The 23,167-nt window shown below is 39.5% G+C and overlaps 1 protein-coding gene across 1 annotated transcript in view; it reads left to right on the forward strand.

Annotated features, from left to right (window-relative positions):
- Positions 1-23,167, forward strand: part of MDN1 (midasin AAA ATPase 1) — a 116,464-nt gene extending 93,297 nt beyond the window's left edge. Inside the window, exons 85-102 of the mRNA XM_063312224.1 lie at positions 492-633; positions 2,838-2,995; positions 3,942-4,082; positions 5,986-6,124; positions 7,031-7,305; positions 7,535-7,699; positions 8,590-8,691; positions 9,856-10,057; positions 10,998-11,171; positions 11,406-11,560; positions 13,094-13,174; positions 13,723-13,841; positions 15,532-15,706; positions 17,047-17,120; positions 17,220-17,334; positions 20,170-20,233; positions 20,863-21,005; positions 22,331-23,167. Of these exons, the coding sequence (XP_063168294.1) occupies positions 492-633; positions 2,838-2,995; positions 3,942-4,082; positions 5,986-6,124; positions 7,031-7,305; positions 7,535-7,699; positions 8,590-8,691; positions 9,856-10,057; positions 10,998-11,171; positions 11,406-11,560; positions 13,094-13,174; positions 13,723-13,841; positions 15,532-15,706; positions 17,047-17,120; positions 17,220-17,334; positions 20,170-20,233; positions 20,863-21,005; positions 22,331-22,519 (2,613 nt within the window). The 3' untranslated portion in view covers positions 22,520-23,167. The remainder of the gene's footprint in view (positions 1-491; positions 634-2,837; positions 2,996-3,941; positions 4,083-5,985; positions 6,125-7,030; positions 7,306-7,534; positions 7,700-8,589; positions 8,692-9,855; positions 10,058-10,997; positions 11,172-11,405; positions 11,561-13,093; positions 13,175-13,722; positions 13,842-15,531; positions 15,707-17,046; positions 17,121-17,219; positions 17,335-20,169; positions 20,234-20,862; positions 21,006-22,330) is intronic.

Raw genomic sequence — 23,167 nt, forward strand, 5'->3', positions numbered from 1 at the left:
GGCAGTATCAGTCAAGCTTCCAGCATGGCATATACCAGCAGCTGGCCTGCCTCTCCTCAGTCACCGCAACCGATGTCCTTGATTTTTTTCCATACCATCCACCATCAAACCACTTCTGCTAGGAACACCCACATTTTGGTCTATGCCTGGAATAAAGCAACCGAAACATGTGTGTATTGGTTAAGTCACAAGACCATACACAAACAACTGTTCCATTTGTGCAGGAAAGGTTAAAGCATGGCATGTTCTATACATCTCTGCATTATTTTCGTATATTCATTTAATGGGTTTCAGAATTACTTGTCTCCCTCCTCTCCTCTTAACAGTCTACTTCTGTTCTGAAAAATGTGTCATAAAAATAAATTACGGCATTCTTCAGGGAAGAGGGAACACTAAAATTATCTTGCTGAAAGTTGAGGAAGGGGCATGGGGCATTTATGGTACTTTAAAGAAAACACCCCATCAAAATAAAGGTTGGTTAAATATTCCAGGTAGAAGATTCTTACCAAAAGGGTCAGGAAAAGGAAAACGAAGACCCAGATTCAAAACCAGATATTGAAGGAGAGGATAATGCAATTGAAATGTCTGAAGATTTTGAAGGGAAAACATATGATGGGGAGAAAGAAAAACAAGGTATGTGTCTAGCATTATATTTTTCACCTTTCTCTTCTGATATAAAGTAACCCAGAAATTCAACATACAACTGAGAGCAGATATTGAGGTTTAGTATTTTTTTCTTTGAATTTAATAAAAACGTACTAATAGGTTTCCCATTGTTGTGTAATACTGTTATTAGGAAGGTCTTTTGGTAACATTGAAACACTTTTGAGATTTTTTTTCTTAGGGAAGTTGGAAATTTATAGAACCAAAAGTAGCTGTACAGAATTAACTTAGAATGTGACCCCAGCAGTTTCCTGGTATCTGTGACAAAATTAAGCAAAACCAAGTTCAAAAACAGAGCCTTCATTCCCTCCTTGTTGACCTCTTTATGTAAGTGGAATGAAGATTTTCAGTCTTGGAAGGCCAAGAGTTTAGCAGCATTTTGAAGTCCACAGGTCATGGTTTATAACATGAAAATGACAGTGCTGTTGCTCTTTCTCAAGTATTTAATAAATAAGATATTTGTGTGGTTAGTAGCAGTTCTAACTAAAAAGCAACGTTTGAACTGAAAGAACCGTTTATTGCAATGTTTCTAATTCCCATTCTGCAATATATCACTATAATGAATGTCTCAGCTCTAGCATACTTAGGCACTACAACACAGCCAGAAATAAAAATAATATTTTTAATATTCTGTCAATACTTTAAAGAACTATAGATTTGAGATTTTTTATCTTAAATCTCTGTTTTATGTGGACTAGCTAAAAAGTGTAAATATTCCCATTGCTCTAGAAATTCTTTTTGCGCATGGGATGAGAACCTTTGCTTATCCCAATGTAAAGGTGCTCTATATACAAGAAATTGCCGATATATCATGTTAAACCATTTTGTTTGTTTATTAAATTTATCCCTGCCCATCTCCTCCCATCGGAGTTGCTCTAGGCGGTTTACAATAAAATAGTCAATTAAACAACGAGCATAAAATGTAAATACAATATATAAATATATAATTACCCTTAATAAATAGATATAAAAATAAAATAAAAATAGGAATAAAATCCAAGTGGCAGGAGGCTCTAATACGGTCCATAAGTGGGAAGAGCACTCTAAGGTACCAGCCATCCCCAAGCGGAGCTACTCCCTTCTCTGCCCCAAGCGAGGCAGCAGAGCCAAGTCTTCAGGTTCCTCCGGAAGACCAGGAGCGATTGGGCCAACCTCACCTCTGGGGGCAGCGTGTTCCACAGGGTGGGAGCTACTGCAGAGAAGACCTGCTTCCTGGATCCCACCAAACGCAATTCTCTTGCAGACGGGGTCCGCAGCATGTCCCCTCTGCATGATTGGGTGGGACGGGCTGATGTCATGGGGAAGAGGCAGTCCCTCAGGTAACCTGGCCCCATGCCATGTAGGGCTTTAAAGGTAATAACTAACACCCTGAATTGGACCCAGAAGCAAACTGGTACCCAATGCAGCTCGCGAAGCAGTGGTGTTACACTCACCCTTCTAGGGGCACTGAAAACAGCCCACGAGGCTGCATTCTGGACCAGCTGAAGCTTCCAGATATTCTTCAAGGGTAGCCCCATGTAGAGCGCATACCAGTAGTCTATGTGGGAAATAACAAGGGCATGAGTGACTATCCGAAGGGCCTCCTGATCCAGGGAAGGGTGTAACTGGTGCACAGCACGAAGTTGTGCGAAGGCTTTCCTGGCTATGGCTGCCACCTGCTCTTCTAGCAGGAGCCATGAGTCCAGGAGGACCCCTGTGGACTTGGCTGCTGCCATACTATAAACCCGGCTGGGCACATTTCCAAAAGGGGCACCCCCCGCTTCAGGGCCCAGCCAGATCTCATTGATACATGCCAGGTCTGCCCCCTCCTCAGTGATCAAATCACATATGAGGGGGTCTTTGTTGTTGAGTGATCTGGCGTTGAGTAGCAACAGTCGAAGACCAGGGCCCCTAAGAGTCTGCTGACTAGGGCCTGGGCCTGAGTGCAGAGGGCCGGAATACACCACCGGTTACAAACACTGGGGGTGTCTTCCCTGAAAATGGCCCACCCTCTGGCTCCTGCCATAGCATCCTCTACCCATCACCACCTCAATGATGTGCCCCGCTCTATATGTTCACCTATGGGGCTCCAGTCTGTCTCCAGACCCATAATGCTCCATCCTTATGATTATGGGAGTTCCTTCTTTGAAGATTTACATTGGACTTTATACTTTGACTTACGTTACCTTGGATAGAAGAGGATGATAACTCTGATGAAGATGAAGACTTGGATAAGCAGATGGGAAATCTTGGAGATGGAGAAGCTGACAAATTGGATGAGAGGCTTTGGGGAGGAGATGATGATGATGATGATGATGATAGTAAAACAGAAACCGGACCAGGGATGGATGAGGTAAAATTTTAAAGGAATATAATATTTGAAGGAAAAAGAGTTGCACTGTTGATTAATTATGTGAAATGCATGGCATTGCATAGAATTCAGTTCAAGCTTTTTTTTTCACTCAGGCTACATAAAAGTAAGTGCTTTTTCATACAGTTAATTAGATTTTGTCTCTACAAAACAATAGTAATGGCTGCCAAAACTTCATTTCAAAAGGAGATTAGACAAATGAAAGAGAGGGTGGCTTTTAATATCAGAGTATCTGATAATACCTGATCACTTCTGGAGAACTTCTGCTAGAGGATGCTGTTGCATTTACCCCAATGGCAAACTGCCTTCAGCACATGACTGACCTCTTGCAGTGTGTTGGACTCACCCAAAGAGCTACTCTTCACTGTTAATTACTTTGGAAAAAGTAGAATCGGGTGTTCTAAGAAAAATAGAGGATAAACCCCAGTCAGTCAATTTCTTTTATTGGAATTTTTTGAAAGGCTTTCCATTTCCTCAAAAAAAGATTTTGAGGCTTTTGTCAATTTGGAATTAAAAAAATAAAATTTCTTGCTCAGTTTGTTTATTATTTTGATATGTGTGTCTCTCTTTTGTCTTATTTTTAGAACAGAGTATGTATTAACATTTCAAGAAACCACACTGAGCTTTATTTTTAAAACAGTCTGAGTATAATGTAATGAATTTATCTACTTCTATTTGAACTTAAATGTGTTATTTGACATTTAGATTGCTTTGTGGTACCTTGTTTTATTGGTTTAGCTCAGTTTGCTGTTGAGAAAGCATAACAAATGCATTCTATTAAAGTAGGGAACTATTTTCAATATCTGTGGTCATAAAAAGGTAACCATATTTCTTAAAACAATTTGAATAACGGTGTTAACCTAAGAACTGTGTGTACACTGGTGGCAGTGCTCTAATGAAGCATGGATATTTTTCTCGAATGATTTAGGGAGATTCAGAATTGGTGGCGAAAGATGACAATATAGGAGTTGACAATCAAAATGAGAAGAAATTACCCAACAATGAAGAACAGGAGAAGCAAGCAGATGATGGTGAAACCAAAGAGAAAATCCATGAACAAATAGATGAGGTAATAGCATAGCAACTCTGTATGGAGCTGCTTATTGTTCTTTGTAGTGAGTGAGTGAGTGAGTGAGTGTTACTGTAGAAATAACTGCAGTTACATTGCCCAGACCACCTTGCATTTCACAAGCATAGTTGGGAGCAGATGAGCCAGTTCCACGGTCCCTATAGGGGAGAGATAGACAACAGACTCTTGTTTTTTCATTAGTCATCTGGGAATGCTGTGGCAAGTTAATTTGTCTCTAAATCATGCTGTGCATGCATAGAATTCCCGGAAAATGAGTTTTACACCCAATGCCCATCAGGACTAGCCAGTGAATATCTTACCTTCTGCATAATTATTTGCTTATTTGTGCAATGGGCAGGGAATTAAAAGAGGAAATGGCAGCAGAGGATACTAGTTAAGAAACTGAAAGTATATGCACCTGTATGTGAGAGATTCAGTAAAATATTCTATTTCCAAATAGTCTTCACTAGGACTGTGCATCATTAAATGTTTTAGTAGTGCTTTGGACCTTGCATGCATCAGTCCTCTGTTAATTAATTAAAACAGCCACCTCTTTTTTCAGGCTTCTGAAAAAAATGTGGGTACTTTATTGAGTCATTTCTAAATCTCTAATGTATTCTTTTCCCCCCCTTTTCCTGTCTTTCCATTTCTTTTTTCCCTTTTCTCTGCTTTCATTTTAAGTATCTATACAATAAAATAAATATAAAGAAAGAAATGTTAATTTGGCTAAACAAATTCAGTTTTTGCAAACAATCAGTTCTTAAAGTTACTGCATCTTTTTAAAGTTGGCACAGAAGCCTGAAAAAAAGACATTGCTGCTTTAATTAGTAGCAGCGTGAGGCTGTGCTCATGCAAAATCCAAAATACTTTTCCAAATCATTTTCAAAGCATGCACCACCTTAATCTTGATATGTATTTAGAAGATTTCCGTCTTTCTTGTTTTTGTACTGTAAATACTTGAAGTGTGTCCCCTGATGAAAGGACTGGTGTCCATTACTTTCAGTCTCATTGGAGATATAGAATTGTTCTTTCCCTTATTAATGTTTGTGTAATATTTATAAACCTAGATGCAATCTATAAAGTTCTTTGTTAAGAATCTTCATTTTGACCATATTTTTTAACTAAGTTTTTGACAGTGGGGAAAGCAGTGAGGCAAGATGTCTCGCTGATGACTAGACAATGTTTATTGTTATTGTCATTATTGTTATGTGGTTTTACCAAAGTGTAGTACAAATCAGAAAAATATAGTAACCATAAAGTTCCATCCAATAACAAGAATTCACTCACAGTTTAACAACCAAACGAGCAAGCAGATATTAAATGAGTGTAATGGTTGCCTATTCTAAAACACCATCAGACTCATGAGCAGGAATTCAAAGATATCTGATTTATTAAAGAATAGTGTGCAGGATCACAGAGAAAGCTGAGAATGATGAAAGCGCGCCAAATTCAAACTAAAAACCCTTGGTGCAGATGAAATCCCTCCCCCCGTAGAATCTTCTCAAGTTCACAATCCCAGGTGCTCCTAACGGTTTCTGATGGTCTGCGGGAAAAGGCCTTGAACAGAGAACATAACCCAAACACATTCCATTGTACTAATTTCACATACAGAGCTTGGCACAAGGTCTCACAGCAGCCATGGCATGTGAAATGTTACGATGTATAAACTACATTGAATCAGTGAACATGACACTGAGACAATCACAGTATGTATTTAAAACTATACCCTGTGATGTGACAGATAGCTTTTCCAATGGGTGATAAGCTTCCTTAATGCATTCTGAGATTTTTTCTGCTTCAGGTGGGTTCAGTAGAACTCCAAGTCTCAGGAACTTTGCCTCTGGAGAGAATTTCATCCATGCTTTCCACCTTCATTCTTCTCATAGTGTCTTCTATTTTACAGTGTGAATATGATGAGAATGAGGTGGACCCCTATCATGGAAGGCAAGAGAAACAGCTTGAACCTGAAGCTCTGGAGCTTGATCATGAGCTGAACCTAGGAAATGAAGAGAAGGATGAGGAAGACAAAGAAGAAGGTAGAAGTAGAAGTGGCTAAATGTTCCTTAGCATCAAACACATGGGTATCTCCAGTGGGGTGACTTGTGTCCTGGTGCAAAAGCTGCAACTTACAAACTTGGCATCAGAGTTTTAAACTTTCTGATCATTTGTAACTTATATTATTGAAAATTGGGAAATTCATTGCTAAGGGGAAGTTATGTTTGCATCTACAACAATTTTCATCAGCTTGATGAAGTAAAAAGGTTGTAGCCTTTTCACTGAGGTTAATATTATCTTCGTAATTCAAAGACTTGATTCAAAACATGTATTTACACCTTAAAGTGATAGAAAGATGAACATTGGGGGAAATGAGTGGGAAAGGTATAAACTAGGGATGTGCTGTTTTTCAGATGGGAAGCTGAAAAGGTCCTTCAGAGGGGGTATGGGCATGCATGCCATATCTGTCAGTGGCTCCTTAAAGAAGCTGTGTTTTTCCCCAGGTCCATATGGTAGCTGCATGATCCCAGGAAAATAGGTGTTTGGGTTAAGGAGGTGTCCATGTTGTGTCCAGTTTTTGGCCCTGCTGATGCGCCCTTAGCACAAATGTGTATTTCCTGGGATTGTACAGCTACCATGTAAGTCCAAGAAAAGAGGCAGCTTCTTTAAGGAGGAACTGATAGGTATCCTTTGTACACCCATGCCCGGTCCAAAGCTTTGTATCCAAAGCATATCCTTGCTCTGCACTTTATTCAGTTCCCTGGTCCTTGATCCCTTGTGTCTGAAGGAATTGTACCTGTGCGTCCTTTGTCTTTTCAGGTATTCAGTCCCGCAAATAATGGTGCATGTATGGAATTTAGGAGTCTTAGTACATTCAGTGCATTCCACCCAGCTGATCATTTGTATGAGTGTGGTTTCTTTAAAGTATGTTCTATCTCTTTTTGCATTAGGAGACAATCCTTTTGAAATTGAAGAGAAGGCCATAGATGTAGATGAAGGAGAAGCAAAAGAGAATCCTGCAGATACGGGTGAAGATAGACAGGATTCTGAGCAAATTGAAAAAGAGTCTTCTGAAGATAAAAGTGAAGAAGATAAAATGGAAGAAGAAGGAAGAATAGAGAATTCTGATGCAAATACAGGCGAAGAAGAGGAATCTACAGCAGAAGAGCAAAAAGCTGAAGAGAGAGAACAGAATATTTCCACTACTGATCAGGGCCTTTGTCCTCAGGTTTCACATATTTTTATTAATAGAAGTTTATATGAAGAATATATATGTGGGGGGAGAGAGAGCTTGAGAGTTTCAGGTTAAAATTCCAGTAAATGGTGATGCTATGATTTCTCCAGTTTCTCATGCAACAAACAGAGAGTGTATATAGTCCAAAACTGACTCTGATATGTATATCAGCTTCAAATATTTTGTCAAGCTGATGCTGACTCTTTTTTTTTTATTGCTTCAGAAAAGTGATGAGGCTGTTAATGATACTGATAATGAGGAACAGTTGCCTGAGGCTGTGGAAAGAATGGAACATGAGGCATACGGAGAGGCAGGAGAAGAGAATCTGCAGAGCGATACAGCTGTTGAGTTGGCTGGAACTGCTTCTGAGAAGGATCAGGCAAAAGAGGTGAAATGGAGCATCTTTATAAGGAGTTGTACTGGTACTGGAGGAGGTCCAGCTTCAAATCTACCCTCAGCCACGGGAGCTCACTTTGGCTTTTTGGATCATAGTCTCTCACTTCAGCATATCTCACAGCCTATAACCCTAACCCTAATTTAGATGGCAGCAGAAGGAGAAATTTGCAACCTCTCTAGCAGCCAGCTCATTATGTCCCTGATGTGTTTCTGTCCTAGCAACTTGTTATAGGAGTAATAGCTTTAAGAACTGGTGGCCGACCCACATTCAGAACATCTTCTCTTGTCGACTTTGATTTAGAGTTTGATGGAGCTGTTCATATTGTTCGCTAGGTCTCAAAACACTGAAAATAAGGCAGATGATGGTACCAACATCCATTTTCCTGTAAAGAGGGAAAACATAAGTGTTACATATTTCCCAATATTTCCACTTTAGTAGGAAGGAAAAATATTTCTAAGAGTGACAGAATGTGTTACAGCTGCTATTTGTATATGCAGTGCTCTTTAAACTTTATTGACTATCCCCCTCAGTTATATTCTTGAATCGCTAAATTAATCAAGTTCTCAGTAAGGCTGAGAAGGCCAAGGGTCCATAATTATGCGTCAAATCATACCTATGTTTGCCAAATAATATGGACTATACCTGTTTTTTAATATTTTATCCTTCACCAGGGATCTTTTCCCTGTCTTATGATCCAGACTTCGCTAATTACGTATTTCATGAATTTTTGGTGCAGAGGTGGAATTAACAGATGGGTGTTTACAGAACCGCAATCTAATGTTCTTCTGTATTCCAAAGATACTATAGTTGTCGGCTTTAAACTTAATATGCCTGTGATGTGTTTTAGCAAACAAGATCTTACTTTGTATGTCTTATTTCAGGAGCACGGGACTGGAACTGCTGATGCAAATCAGCCAGAAGGACATGAATCTGAATTAATGGCACAACTGGCTTCTCAGAAACAAAGCAGAAAAAATACCCAGGTGTCTTATTCTTTTAAAAATTTGTAAGATACTCTTTTAAAATTTGAGGCTCCCAAACTAATGGTCTTTGAAGACTATGTTTAATGGAAAGGCAAGGAAAAACTAAACGTATGGGATTGAAAATTATTCTCTGGCTCTCATACTGTTGAATGTTTCAAGATAGTTTTGAATTTAAAAAAGTATCAATGTGCTGATACATATTTGAAGAGAAAATATATCTGGAAATGATATAGAATTAAACACAAACTTTTGTACAGTGTTTATTAAAATAGATTAATGCAGAAGCAGGATTGAATGAACTTGTGTGACAGATTAGTCTCTTACTGGCTTGATTCTAGCACTATTCCTCTTATGGCCATTCAGAGTTGGAATTCTAAATGGTGTTTCGTCTTGGACCATAAATAAAATTTTGATTTAATTCTATATGAACCATCATATACAGAAGGCTCTCAGCCTAAAAATATCTTGGGTAAGAGAAAAAGAAAAGCTTCTGCTTGAACTAGAGAGCCAGTGATAAAGTAAAACAGAATTTGGGGGGCATCTGGCTTTGGTCTAGTCCATCATTAAACAAAGGTGATTTGCAGGTACCCCATCTGTAGCCTGGTAAGCAAGATTAGGCTGCAGGCCAGATGTTCCTATCCTCTGCCACTGTGGCCTTCTAGCACAAGCAGAGCTCAAAAATAACCAGAATTGATTATTTTAAGGCAGGGGTGGGCAATGTGCGGGCCAGTTTGAGAGCCAGTTTGGTGTAGTGGTGAAGGCTTCAGGGTAGAATCCGGGAGACTGAGATTTCTAGTCCCGCCTGCTGGGGAACCTTGGGCCAGTCCCTCCCTCTCAGCCCTACGAAGCAGGCAAAGGCAAACCACTTCTGAAGAACCTTCCCAAGAAAACTGCAGGGACTTGTTCAGGCAGTCTCTGAGAATTGGACATGATTGAACAAATAAAAAGGCAATGTGAGGCTCCGGAGCCATGCACAGCCCTCATATCTCTCTCTAAGCAGCCCCCAAAGCTATCTGTATTGCATCTCTAGAAGCTTTTTCTCTTATTAAAAGGAACAGGACCTTTGTCTTTGTATTCTCCTTTCTGAATTTGTAATTCTGAATAGGAATTTGGTTTTGCTTTGCCTCCCTGAAAACTACCTGACTGTCCTTTCCTGTGTTTCAGAGTTTTAAGAGAAAGCCAGGACTAGCTGACAATGAACGCACAACAGGAGATCAGAGCCAACCTGTTCACAAGCGACTGAGAACTGTAGAGTCTAGCCAGGAAGCCGAGCAAAGGCCAGTTCAGCCAGAACAACGTCTGGGTGAAGCTGACACTTTTGAGCACATTAAACAAGGCGGTGAATCCTATGATACCCAGACTTATGGTATGGCAGCATTCATAAGATATCAGAGGGAATAGTAATTTTAAGCTCTTTGCAGCAACACAGTTTGAGAAACAATTTTTTTTCTTTGTTCACTAACAGATATGTGATGGCTGGATGTCGAAAGCCTTTTACATTCATTTACACTTCAGGTTTATTTTGAGAAATACATTTTTCATTCTTTCACAGCTAATTCTCTACAGTATATTCTCTAAACCCATGCTGTATATCCTAAGACTGTGCATGAAGCCTTCCTAAGCCTTGGGTGTGGCCCCCAGAAACCCCAAATGTTGTTACCAAATAGTAATTGCTCATGAGCCAGAAAGGGAAAAGTATTAAATACGTTACTGGAGAATAATTTTTAATTCTGCTTTTACTATTGTTAGGTGCATAAACCATTTTAATATTCTTTGCAACGGAAAGTGATATAAAATAATTTTGCAAATAAAATAGCGATGGTGACTAAGTTAATCCTGCTTAGCTTTAAATGTAAACGAAATGAAATGCTTTTGGGGGGTGTCATCCTCCGTGGACTGCCTTTTGGAGTACATCCTCTCCTGTTGCCTCTTAAAAGTCAAGTGCAGCCCTCAGCCTAGAAAAAGCTTTACATCCCAGGATACACATCTGTGCAAATTTAAATCCCATTGAACTCAAGAGACTTAGTACTGACTGACAGGGTGTAGAGCTGTGCTGTGTTGTATGCTCAACCGCTAGCAAAAATACTTTATTTTTGCACATCAGCAGTTAGATCCCTGTCTGATGGCTGTGGTGGGCTGGTTTGAGGAGAAAAGTCAATTTGCTTGAAAAATGCCATGCTTGTTTCTAGACTGTTAATAGACCAGCTCCAACTTGTATGATGGCTCTTGTGCTGATGCTGGAGAACTTCTTTTAAGGTTTTTTTTATGTGATCTGAAGAGAAAACGGTATTTTATGTTCCCACCAGATGTAGCTAGTGAAGAACAACAAAAACCAATTTTGCCTGTTAATGAAGACAGTGAAGAAACAGTTTCTGAAGATCTGGCTATGGAAACAGAAGATCACACTGCTGAGGATCTCAGAACTTTGGAGGTAGAAAGATTGAATCCAGAAGTAAAAATGTCTGCAGCTTCCAAATCGGGTAAGTCATCAGCTTACTGCCTTGAGAATTAGTTTTTTTAAGAAATAACTTCCTGAATGTTTGTGGAAATAGAACAGAAATATTGTTAATAAATTAAGTTAATACTAATTAATAATAATTCGTTGATTTTATCGAAGACACTGCTATGGCTATGTATTAAGCTAGCCACAGTAAAGTACAGGAATGGATATGGATGCATGCAGTAATTAGCAAGCATGTATAATTCAATCTTAGGACCTGAGCAGACAGAGGCAGACAGCCAAGTTCCCAATTCTAAAGATGCTGAAGAAAGTGCAGCAAACACATTACTGTCAGAAGTAAAGCCGGACCGAAACAAGCACTCTACTATACATACCGCTCATCAGTTTTTGAAGGATCCCAATGTACAGGTAGAAGACAGCTTGCATTTTTAAACCAAAATATGTGCTAACTGATTTAAGTAGATGAATCTTAATGTGATCACAATATTGCTGTAGTTGCAGGCTGTTGCAGATTACAGCCTCAGATGATGTACGATCAATAGAGTGGGCTCAAATTGGGGAAGGACTTTCACATGCAGTTGATTGGAACTGTGATGGGGAGATAAAACTGGAGTTAGGAAAAAACAGATTATTAATGTTACTACTTTACATTGTTAGAGTCAGTATATAGAGAGTCAGATATATCTGCATTAAAGTGGCATAAAATTGCTTTGCTTTCGTTACTATTATACCTGTAAAAAAAATTAAAAGTACAAATTGGCTCTGCCCTCATGGTTTTAAAAATACATGTAAAGTCATGATATTAGTTTTGATGGTGCAAATACTTATTTGGAGAATTGGGAAACCAGAATTCAAGGTCCTCTTACAATTCTCAGCAGATTTTGATGATCTAGGAGAGGCAATAAGTATAATGCATAATATTGTATTTTTATTTTATTAATGTATAATTTATTTTAAAAAGCATATTGCTTGTAACTAATTTAATTTATAAGCTGATCTTTACTCAAGGATTCCAGAAAAGGTTTTTTTTAAAAATCAGTATGTTCTAGAATTATAAAATTACTAAAGTATAAATCAGCAGAGCGATAAAAACCAACTAAAATCCCAAATAATTAAAGAAAGCAGTAGTCAGTGCATCAGAGAGTTCCAAAACGTAGGCAAGGAACTGCAAAACTGAAGAGTTGACAATGCCTGAAGGCGAGGAATTCTACATTGAAATGACTGGAATAGAGAGACCTAGAGCTGGAAAGTTTCCGCATTCTTATCAAGACTCATTTTCAGTTTCATCAGCCCTCATCCAGCCTGTAACTGCCTCCAGATACTGGTGCAGTCCCCTGAACTATCTCATCTGATTCAGGTGGACAATAGAGAGAGAAGGCTGAATATAATCAGTTGTGTTGACGGTACTTTCTCCAAATCTGTAAATGACTTCCTCAGTTGAGTTCTTGTACATGTCAAAAAGCATGGGGACCTGTTGGAAATCTAAGCCATTTCACTGCAGAAAGGAACCAAGCTGAAATATTTCCTACTAGTGTAGATTTGAAAAAGGACAGGGGATAATGTGGAAAAAACATGTAATTCTGGAATGTTGCATTACTCTTTTGTTTCATGGTATTCTAGGCATGATCTAGCATTTCTCCAGAAGTTAAACTGGCTATTCTAGCTTGGACTACTGATTTCCGAGAGAACCTTTCTTCCAGTTCGGAGGATTAACTTTCAGAAAACTGCTGGAGTACCCTCAGAATTGGCAAAATGGCATAGATGGGCGGAGAAATGGAACATTCTAGATTTTTCTAGAGCATCCCATTCCTGGAACCGTTTTTGCACAACCCTAGAGAATAGAATAAAATTAATGTTACCCTTTGAAGGAGTATTTATACGTTCACTAAAACGAATCTGTTCATAGTGTTGGATTCTGATTTCAATTTGTTGTATTTTAAGCACATTTTTAAAAACCCTGAAGAGCTGAGGCAAGAACTGGAGAAGCAGCTTGAACTCTGGAAGATTAGAAATCCTTTAGAGGTTGGTGACATATTTAATTAAGGATATCCATATATATATATTATGAGATGGGTAATTAAACCTTGTTTTGGCAGTCGTGTTAAATACTATTGTTTAATCATCCCAAAGTGATGGTGGTGTTGATCTTGATAATCTTCTGTAGTACATAACTGGCATTTTTATAATCATAAAATTGTATAGCAAACCACTTAAATAATAAAATAATGCATTTGAAAGTCTGTGGGAGAATTACTATATTTCTGACATCAAGGCATTAAGAAATGATTTAACCAGGTTTTTTATTAAAGACATTTCTGGATTTTTTTTTTAATAGATCTTGGAAGCCTGAAGTATGGCCACACCTGGTATTTTTAATACATCATCACTGGGGGAAAAATACTTAGATAATTTTTATAGACACAGCAGATGTGTATTCTGTATTAGTGCTAACGCACTCTGCAGACAGCAAAATAATTGGCTGTTTTCGAAACCATCTGGCTTCTCCCCCTTCCCCCCCTTTTAACTAATGGGTTTTGTGGGGGTTTTGTCTTGCACCTTGAATGCTGTAGGAGGACGCAGCCGCTGAAGAGACATGGCAGGGGTACCTTCTGCTCACTGAGCCTCTTTCACAGCAGCTCTGCGAGCAACTCCGACTCCTCCTGGAACCAACTCAGGCAGCCAAGCTGAAGTAAGTAGACTGAAAAGCAGGAACCAGCTAAACCATTTGTTCAGCAGAGCAGAGTTTCACAGTAGAATTCCTGTCACACCAAAATCAGTGGCTTTTTTTTTTTCAAATGCAGACCACAGATCGTCCTCCTTTAGCAACTTGCCTCGACTGTTCACAAATGTGATGGTAATAAATGGTAATAAAAAAAATTCGTTTTTCAGCAACTGTGCCTATTGATGACAACAGCAGTCTTCATTGTGAAACTGATTAAGGTGTGGTCAGTTTCAGCCAGCAGAGGGAGGGTTCTAATGGACTGATCAAGGTCCCAGAGCTGAGCTTGTTAACTTGCAGTTAGCACTTTTTAGGGAAGTGCTGAGCTGCGGAGAAAAGAAGCTCAGGAAGAGATAGCTTGTTTAAGCAATCTCTCAGCCCTGCGAGAGCACAAAAAAAGGGGGGGGGGACAAGGTCAGGCACAGGACACTGTACCAGAGAACTTTATCTGAATGAGATGGCAGCAAGCAACAATCTTTGCAGCATCTCTGTCTCTCGGTCATGTGGTTTGCTTAGCAACCATTTCTCCGGAACCAGTTACAGTCACTAAACAAGGACTACCTGTATTCATTATGTGGGTACATTAAAATATTGATTGGATTAAAATTTTAAGTTCAACGGCCATATATCTCCATTTAATGCTATCATCACATTTCTCAGTGTGTTAATTCTTAATGATTTACTTCATTTATATGCTACAGTTCATATTTTTAGGACGATTCAGGAGTCTGATTTCCTTTGCTACAACAGGTTAGCAACTCTATTGCAATATAAGCTTTTGCAGACTGAAGTCTATTTGAGTGGATATATACGATTGTGTTTGGAGTTTGCACACATGCAACAAAACTGTACAATTTGACAATACAATCAGAATGAATATTCCTGAATATTTCATCTTTTATTTTTTATTGAAAAAGATTCTAGCCCTTATGACAGTAAAGATATGCTTTCAAATCTATGGACAATGTGCCAGAGAGATGGCTAAGTAAATACTTTTGAAGCGTAAGAGCAGAGATTCAGTATCCTTGACAGACACATTCCATGATGAATAAAACTAGAATTAGCCATCTGGGCTTCAGTATATTTATATTTTATTATGTACTATATTTATTGTATAGTTTTATATTCTGTTGTTTTAACTCTGTTCTTATTGTAAACCATCCAGAGTCCCTCCTCGGGGGGAGATGGGCGGTGATAAATTGGATTAATAAATAAATAAATAAAATATGCATAATACGCAATGTCCTATTGGCTCAGCTGGCAGAATTCATACAGATTGCAGAATTCATTGAGATTGCCAGAATGTGGAAGTAATACATGGTCCTGTTTATGTGGCAAGTAACAGTAATAGCAGTTTTTGGAACTGGTATCTACTACTTTGGATTTTCCCCTTAGGTTTTTATTTTTAGAAGAACTGTGAAGAATACTTAAAATTATTTCAAACCTTGGTCTCTGTCAACAGCAACTTTCCCAATTGTCAGGACAACTACATATATATACACATAAGCACATATCTAGAAATCTAGCAATTTCTTCTAGCAATCTTCAACCCATATTTCTGACAATTAAATTTCTGCTGAGTTGCTCAAAACTCATATTCTGCCTAATTATTTTCATAAAATGTTGTACTCTTAATGTTTCAAATTTTCTCAATTACCAGAGGTGATTATAGAACAGGAAAAAGGTTGAACATGCGCAAAGTAATTCCATATATTGCAAGTCAGTTCCGAAAAGATAAAATCTGGTTACGAAGGACCAAACCCAGCAAACGGCAGTACCAGATATGCTTGGCCCTTGATGACTCTGCCAGTATGATAGACAATCACTCAAAACAGGTAAAACAAAAATTATGAATTAGCAATGTTGTGAACTTACAAGACTGAATTAATAATATATCTTCTGTGTTTCATGCTGTTCAGGTAGTCCTTGAGTTACGACCATTCGTTCAGCAACCGTTTGATGTTAAGGCGGCGCTGAACGAATGATAAGTTATGCCTGGTCCCCAAAGTTATGGCCACCCCCAAGGTCACGTGATGAAAGTTCGGGTACTTGGCAGCCTGCCCACATTTACAACCACAGGGGCGCTTCAATTCCCCCCACCCGCCTATCTCCCCATATCTCTGCCTTTTTGGCCATCCTGTGCTCCGCTGGCCCTGCATCCTGCCAGCCTTGCCACCCTGTGCTCACTGGCTCTGCTGCCCCTGCTTGCTTCCAAAACCTCATGAGAAGGCCGCACATGATTTGGACAAGGGGTGAGCACGGCTTTGGGAAGAAGTCTTGGCGTGGCCAGGAGCTGCCTCGTGAAGGACCAGTCAGGGTGTGCCTCGTCAGCTGCGGCAGGAAGAAGCCAGCAAAGGTCAGCTGGAGGCAGCAAGGCCGACAGTGGTGGCAGGGCCAGGGAGTGTTGGGCAGCAAAACCACCAGGTGCGGAAGGGCCAGGGAATTCAGGGTGGCAAGCCTGGCACAGCAGGCAGAGTGCAAGGCGGCTAAAAGGGTAGAGATAGGGGGAGATAGGCAGGTGGGGGAGTTGAAGAGGAGGCAGTGCCTTGCCTTACCAAGGCTCAGGGCTGGGAGGGACCAAGCCAGGAGTGGCTTGGATCAGGGTAGGTCCTCGGCTAACGACCAGTGGGATTCAGTTAACAACAGCAACTGTGATTGCCAGGATTGCCATCACTAAGCGATGTGATTACGTGACGTCACGCTTTATGACTGCATTGCTTAGCGATGGAAATTCTAGTTCCAGCTGCCATTGTAACTTGAGGACTGCCTGTAGCTCATTCTGGCAGCTCTTGTGCATTTACCACCTGAGGTTTCCCAAATGCCAGTTCCCATATAGAGTTAACAGCAGGGTTTAAACATCTCATTGCACTTCAGTGGATGTGCAGACATCTTTGCTTCTGCCTCAGTGACTATTTAGTACTTGAGATATTTACATGAGTAGGAGGTTTAAAGAAAGTGTCATTGCTGCAATTTTCTAATTCCTTATGGGGTTCGTATGAGAGCATCTGTTATCACAAGCTTCAAAAAAGGGTTTTATCCGTGGGAAACATTTTTAGAATTTTGCAGTTTAAATGTTAATTCTGTGCCAAGTTGTTCATATTAAAATGTACTGATAATACATATCACTACCATTACTCATCAGTGAATTCCAACTGTATCAACTTGTTTTCTGTAGCTTGCATATGAATCCTTAGCAGTGATTGGGAACGCTTTGACCCTTTTAGAAGTGGGACAAATTGCTATATGTAGGTAAGAACGCCTTAAACCTTTATTGACTTTAGGTAGTGAAAATTAATGTAATTCTTGCACAGGACACAATTTTAAGAAGTGTGTATCATTCTATTTTAGTTTTGGAGAGTCAGTCCAGCTATTACATCCATTCCATGAACAATTCAATGACCGATCAGGAGCAAGAGTACTACAGCTCTGCAAATTTGAACAAAAGAAGACTAAGATAGCTCAGGTATCTCCCAGCATTTTAAAAGTTCTTAAGGCCGTGTTGTCAATTGTCTCATCTTTGACTGAGTTGTAGAGACAAATCTGGTACCCTGCTGGTGTACCTACCGTCTTGCTGCATGGCAGGATCCCTCCCCAAACTGTTAGAATCGCTTCTGGGCTGTTGGTGGAGACTCCCCGCCTGTTGGCGCTTGGGGATTTCAGTCTGCCTTCCTGGGAGCTGGTTGTGATAAGGCTCAGGAGTTCATGACCTCCATGGCAACCATGGACTTCTCTCAAGTAATATTGGGCCCAAACCATAATGGCACTAATACCTTGGTTCTTGTCTTTCTCTCTGAGCAGCTAGTTGATGTTCTGAAGAGAGAGAGGATTCCATCATTATGGTCAGAACACCCCCTGGTCTGGTTACAATTAAGAGTCACCTGTGACCTCCGTAGGGTGATGGGGATCATTGGGATGATCTGCCCCAGACACCTAATGGATCCAGCTGGTTTCCTATGGGAGTTTGGGGAGTTTCCTAGCTCTCTGGCAGGCAGTTCTGTCCACTGTCTGTTATGTACCTGGCATCAGGGAGTGTGCTGTGTGCTGAACAGCATTGCCCCCAAGTGGAGTCTTCTCACTGGTGGCTGATCCCACTTGGTGCCTTGCTTTTCCATGACCCTCTGGAAATGAAGCATCAGAAACAATGCCTGGAGCATCATTCAAGCAAGACAAGAAGTGAATGCAACCAACCACAGATACATGCCCCTGTTCAGGCCTTCGTTATGGCAATAAGGGAGGCAGAGTGTGTTTACTTTTCTTCACTTATTGCTTCATTTGACTCTTGTCCAGTGGCCTTAATTAGGATGACCAATTCCCTACTGGGCGGGGGGAAGGCAACAGGATAATCTCCTGCTGTGACTGATTTCTGGGTCACTCAGACCCGGCCTGTGCTCAGATGCATAGCCTTGTATTATAGCGCATGTGGCTGGGTTTTGCGCAGCAGCATGGAAGGTCTGCAGGACACTGATGGGCCAAGTTCCTGCTACACAGATGTATTGTTTTTTTTATAATTTTACATATTACCACATTTCACGTAAATGTTTAGATACCATCACATCTTTGTAATTTTAGATGTTATCACTTTTTATTTAATTTTAGATACTACTTATAACCTAGGCATGGATTGCTCCTTTTGGACTTCACTCACAGATTCTAATCAGATTATTTTATAAACATTTTTTAATTTTGTCTTAAATTTTATTTACTGTCACTTAAGATAGATTTATAAGTACTCATAGAGCACTCATGGACATACTGCTTGTACTGGTCTAAGATTGTAATAAACTGATGGACAGACTGGCTGACTGTGACTGATTTGCATAGCTTTTCACTGATGAATCAGCTCAGATTTGCTGAAGCCTTAACTCTGCATGGGCAGAATCCTTAATGGTGGCTGGGACTCCTTTTGGTCTTTGACTTCCAAGGAGGTGGATAAGTTGCTGTCTAGATGGTCATCTGCCACCTGCCTTTTAGGCCCCAGCAGTCCTGGCCATTACAAAGAGTGGGCAGTGAGGTGAACACCTGGATCTGGGAGATTGTCGACACCTCTCTTGAAGAGGCTATCCCTGGATCCAGGGAATTACTACCTTCTGGTCTCCAACCTTACCTTATTATGAAAGATGGTTGAGACAGTAGTGGTGGACCAACTTCTTACACCCTAGTTAAATGGATTATCTGGACCTTTTTTAGCCAGGGTTCAGGCCCAGAGATGGCATTGATTGCTCTCTTTGATGACCTGTGTTGGGAGTTGGATAGGTGTCGTGCACTCCTCCTTGTTGTTTTGGACCTCTTGGTGGCCTTTGATACCATCAACCATAATATCTTACTGGATTGCCTATGAGGGTTGGGGATTGGATTGTAGTGCTTCTGCATCAAGCATCAAGGTGGGCCACTTCCCTTTGCTGAAAGTGTCCATGAAAGTGTCTACTGTACACGTTCATGTATACCAGGACCTTTGAAGGCCTTTGAAGCAGCTACTTCAGCTCAGTCATTACAAGCTTCCAGTAAGTACTGGGCACCTTCATGCTTCACAGAGCAGCATCAGAGAGGCATTTCAGTTGATAGACACAGAGCCACCCCTTGAAGCATTGCACAGCTTTGTTCAAATTTGCACTTGAACATGTTTAATGTCCTTTTGCAACAGCTCTTGTTCTGGATCAAAAATTACTATTTTCGTTGTGAAATTACGGTGGCTGCTAAACTAAGCTCTTCTATTTCTGTAGGTTTCCTTGAGGGTATTACAGATGTATGCAGAGCCCTGTGGAAATTTGATCCTTGGAGACACCCATGTCACAAGGCTGGTCTATAATGTATAATTGAATAAAATATGTAGTAGACTGGTTTGCACCATCTCATCTGCTCATTATGGGAGCAGATGCATTCTTTTAATTGTGTTTATATAGAAGCCATTTTCCACTCTTCTGGACTGTTCTCTATCAGGATTCTGCTCATACTGCTGTACTCATAAACCAAGCCATTGTCAAAACTTCTGCTGACTTCCCAGCAAAGAAATGGCTCCTGTGCCATGCTGTTGCAGTGACTGAAGGAATTCTAACATACGGAACCAAGGGTATTGCCTAGTTCATACTGAGGAAAATAATTACTTACTTTGTTCTATCAGGAAACCTCAGAATGCAACAATGCTTATTGGTTTGCTTCTGATTGAATTTGAAAAGATAAAGTCTTAAAGGTCTGTAGTTCAGAGTAGGACACTCCTGTTCCATTCTTTGTCTCAGAATCAGCATGACCATTTCAGGGTGGAGGTGGTTTCACAATATTTTTTTCTCTTGTTTTTCTACAGTTTTTAGAATCATCAATAGATATGTTTGCTGCAGCACAGCATTTGTCTCCAAACATCAATCCAGGTATGTCTCTGCCTCCTTCTTTATAATCATTGATGCCACAGAGTAGCATACCTTAAGTGTAAGCTGTCTAAGTCACTCTGGAGTTGGGCGGCCTCTAAATTTAATAAATAAATAAAATCTTTTGCATTGACTGTAAGAAGCATTGCTGTCTATGAGAACATTGTTGATGGAATAAAGGTGTGCAAGGTGTTTAAGATCACAACATCTCAAAGCTGAATGGTCCTCTTTGCACTTCACACTGGAACAGTGTTGGAATGGGCCACTCAAAGGTGTTTGAACTTCAAAGTATTTCACACAATTCTATTGAATAGTAGTTCTTAATAAATAATGTAAAGAAGAAATATTTGAATTCTTGGTTCCCCAATTCATTATTACTAGAAAGATTGGACTCTTTCTTCTGTTATGTACAGAATATTCACCAATATTAATTACGTTTTACTCCTTTAAAAAATGTTTAGATTCCATTCAGTTTATCCTATATAGAAAACAACTGTTTTGGGACTTTTTCATTTTTTAAAATACTAAACAGTACAGAGCTTCTGTAAATTCTTAGAATATCTCTTGTTTTCTCTGTGCTTGATAGTTTGTTTTTTTTTTTTTTTAACAACTGAAAATACGTCTCTTACTAGAAACTGCTCAGTTACTCCTCATAGTATCAGATGGAAGAGGTCTTTTCCTTGAGGGCAAGGAACGTGTCAAAGCAGCTGTTCAGTCTGTACAGAATGCAAATATCTTTGTTATTTTTGCAATATTGGACAACCCTAATTCACGGGTGAGTTAACGGTGCATCTGTACTACTTTTAACTGTTGGAAAATGTATGTTATACATAATTAGAAATTAATAATATTGGATAAGTTATTTACTAAGTTTCCTTTCAAATGGTGGCAATAAAAAGTGTCCAGATTTTATATTATTAAAAGCAACAATAAGTCAGTGTTCTTGTTGAGCTTGCCAAATGTTAAAAATTCTCCAGTCACATAAATGCAGATTGTCCATCCTGCAAAATATATCTCTTTATAGCCATGTCTAATTTCTCTTTTTCTGCCAAACTTATGAATTGATTCTTTAGTTTGATTTTGCTGCAGACACTGGGTTCTGGAATCTGCAAAGATCCACAACCAGTCTGTATTTCAGTCCTGCTTGTTCCTATATAATACAAGAACTTACAAGACAAATTTAATTCAGTGTTTTATAAAGGTACATGAAGGATTATTTTTTTTAAAAAATCTATAAAACAAAAAGAACCTGGCAAACCATTTATTAATTACCTTGTTATGTGTTTCTTTTACTGTTTCTTATATCTTCTTATTCCTTGTTTAGAATCTTCTCATTTATAATCCAAAACAATTGACTTTGTTTGTTAGTGGAATAAATACACCCTGTCCTCATTTAGCAACCATGTTTTGTTCCAACTACTTGGTTGTTAAGCAAAATTGTCACTAAGTGAACATGTGACACAGAGACAGAGAGGGAGAGACTGCAAAGATCCCTGGTTGCTGCCATCGTATTCAGATAAAGTTCTCTCATACAGGGTCCTGGGCCTGACCCGTTTTTTCCTTTTTTTGCCCCATCACAGGGCAGTGAGATTGCTTAAACAAGCTATCTCTTTCTGAGCTGCTTTTCTCCCTAGCTCAGTGCTTCCCTAAAAAGTGCAAAGGGCAAGTTAATAAACTCAGCTCTGTGACCTTAATTGGTTGATTAGAACCCTCCAGCCAGCTGCCCTGCAGACTGAAACTGACCAGACCTTAATCAGTTTCACACTGAAGGCTTTTGTTGTCAGGTGCACAAAATGTGGTTGTAAAGAGGAGCATTGGTTGGAAAATGAAATTTTTATTACTGTTTATTACTGCCATGTTTGCAAATGGTTGGTAACTGAGGTGGTCGTTAAACAAGGAGTGGCTATAAGTTAAAAGGTTTTGGGGGCATGATTATCAAGGAGAAAAAACCTAATTTTTTCAGATGTACTTTTGACTATTTTCATTTAATTTAACAGGAGTGTGTATATGTGGAAGTAAATATTACTTGGTTATAAGAAAAGAAAGTCTAAATGTGTAATCCAGTATTTACTTCTGTCAATTTGCTGTTTTAATTCACAGGATTCAGTCTTGGACATTAAAGTACCTGTATTCACACGCCCTGGAGAGTTGCCAGAAATAAGGTCATACATGGAAGAATTTCCCTTTCCTTTCTACATAATTCTCAGAGATGTGAATGCCCTCCCAGAGACTCTCAGTGACGCGCTTAGGCAATGGTTTGAGTTGGTGACTGCTTCAGACAGTTTGTAGAGTGTGCCAAGTCTGAAGGGTTCATCAAGGCGTGTACACTAATGTTCAGAGGGGCCAGAAATCAAAGACTTCAAACTTGCATTTTCCCGTGTCACTGCAGGAGACTATGCAACCCATGATGAGCTCAGACCTCTTCCCTAATTTCCTTGCCAGTATCTGGAAACAGTCAAAAATCATATTTTTCCTTTTCTGTTATACTTTGGGTAATTTATTCTAAGGTTTATTTGATATCCTCATTATCATTAAGAAATAGGCAGTTCCTGAGGTTCTGTTTGTTGAGTAGTAAGAAGCAAAGAAGCAAGTTTTGCTTCTGAGAGAGGAAGTTGAACCATAAATAAAAATAGTTTGCTTTTAAGTCACCTGTGTGAGTGGACCCTGTGTTGAGGGGATGGGATTTTACACAGCCAAAAAAATAATCTCTTTGAATACTTGAAATTGTTCAATATTGCTGAACAGTTGCTGGTTGTCTGATAATGCAAGGATATTTTTGTTAAAGACTGCATTATCATTTTACACTGTGATATTTGCCTTCTGCCGAAGGCAAATACTGAGACACGTTTGCAAAGGACTTTTTCTCCCCAACCCTTTTTCATTGCAAAAGCTATGCATTGTTTGTGATTACTAATAAAGACATTCTGTTGTTTGTAA

This window comes from Candoia aspera, chromosome 1, assembly GCF_035149785.1.
Source record: "Candoia aspera isolate rCanAsp1 chromosome 1, rCanAsp1.hap2, whole genome shotgun sequence".
Classification (NCBI taxonomy): domain Eukaryota; kingdom Metazoa; phylum Chordata; class Lepidosauria; order Squamata; family Boidae; genus Candoia; species Candoia aspera.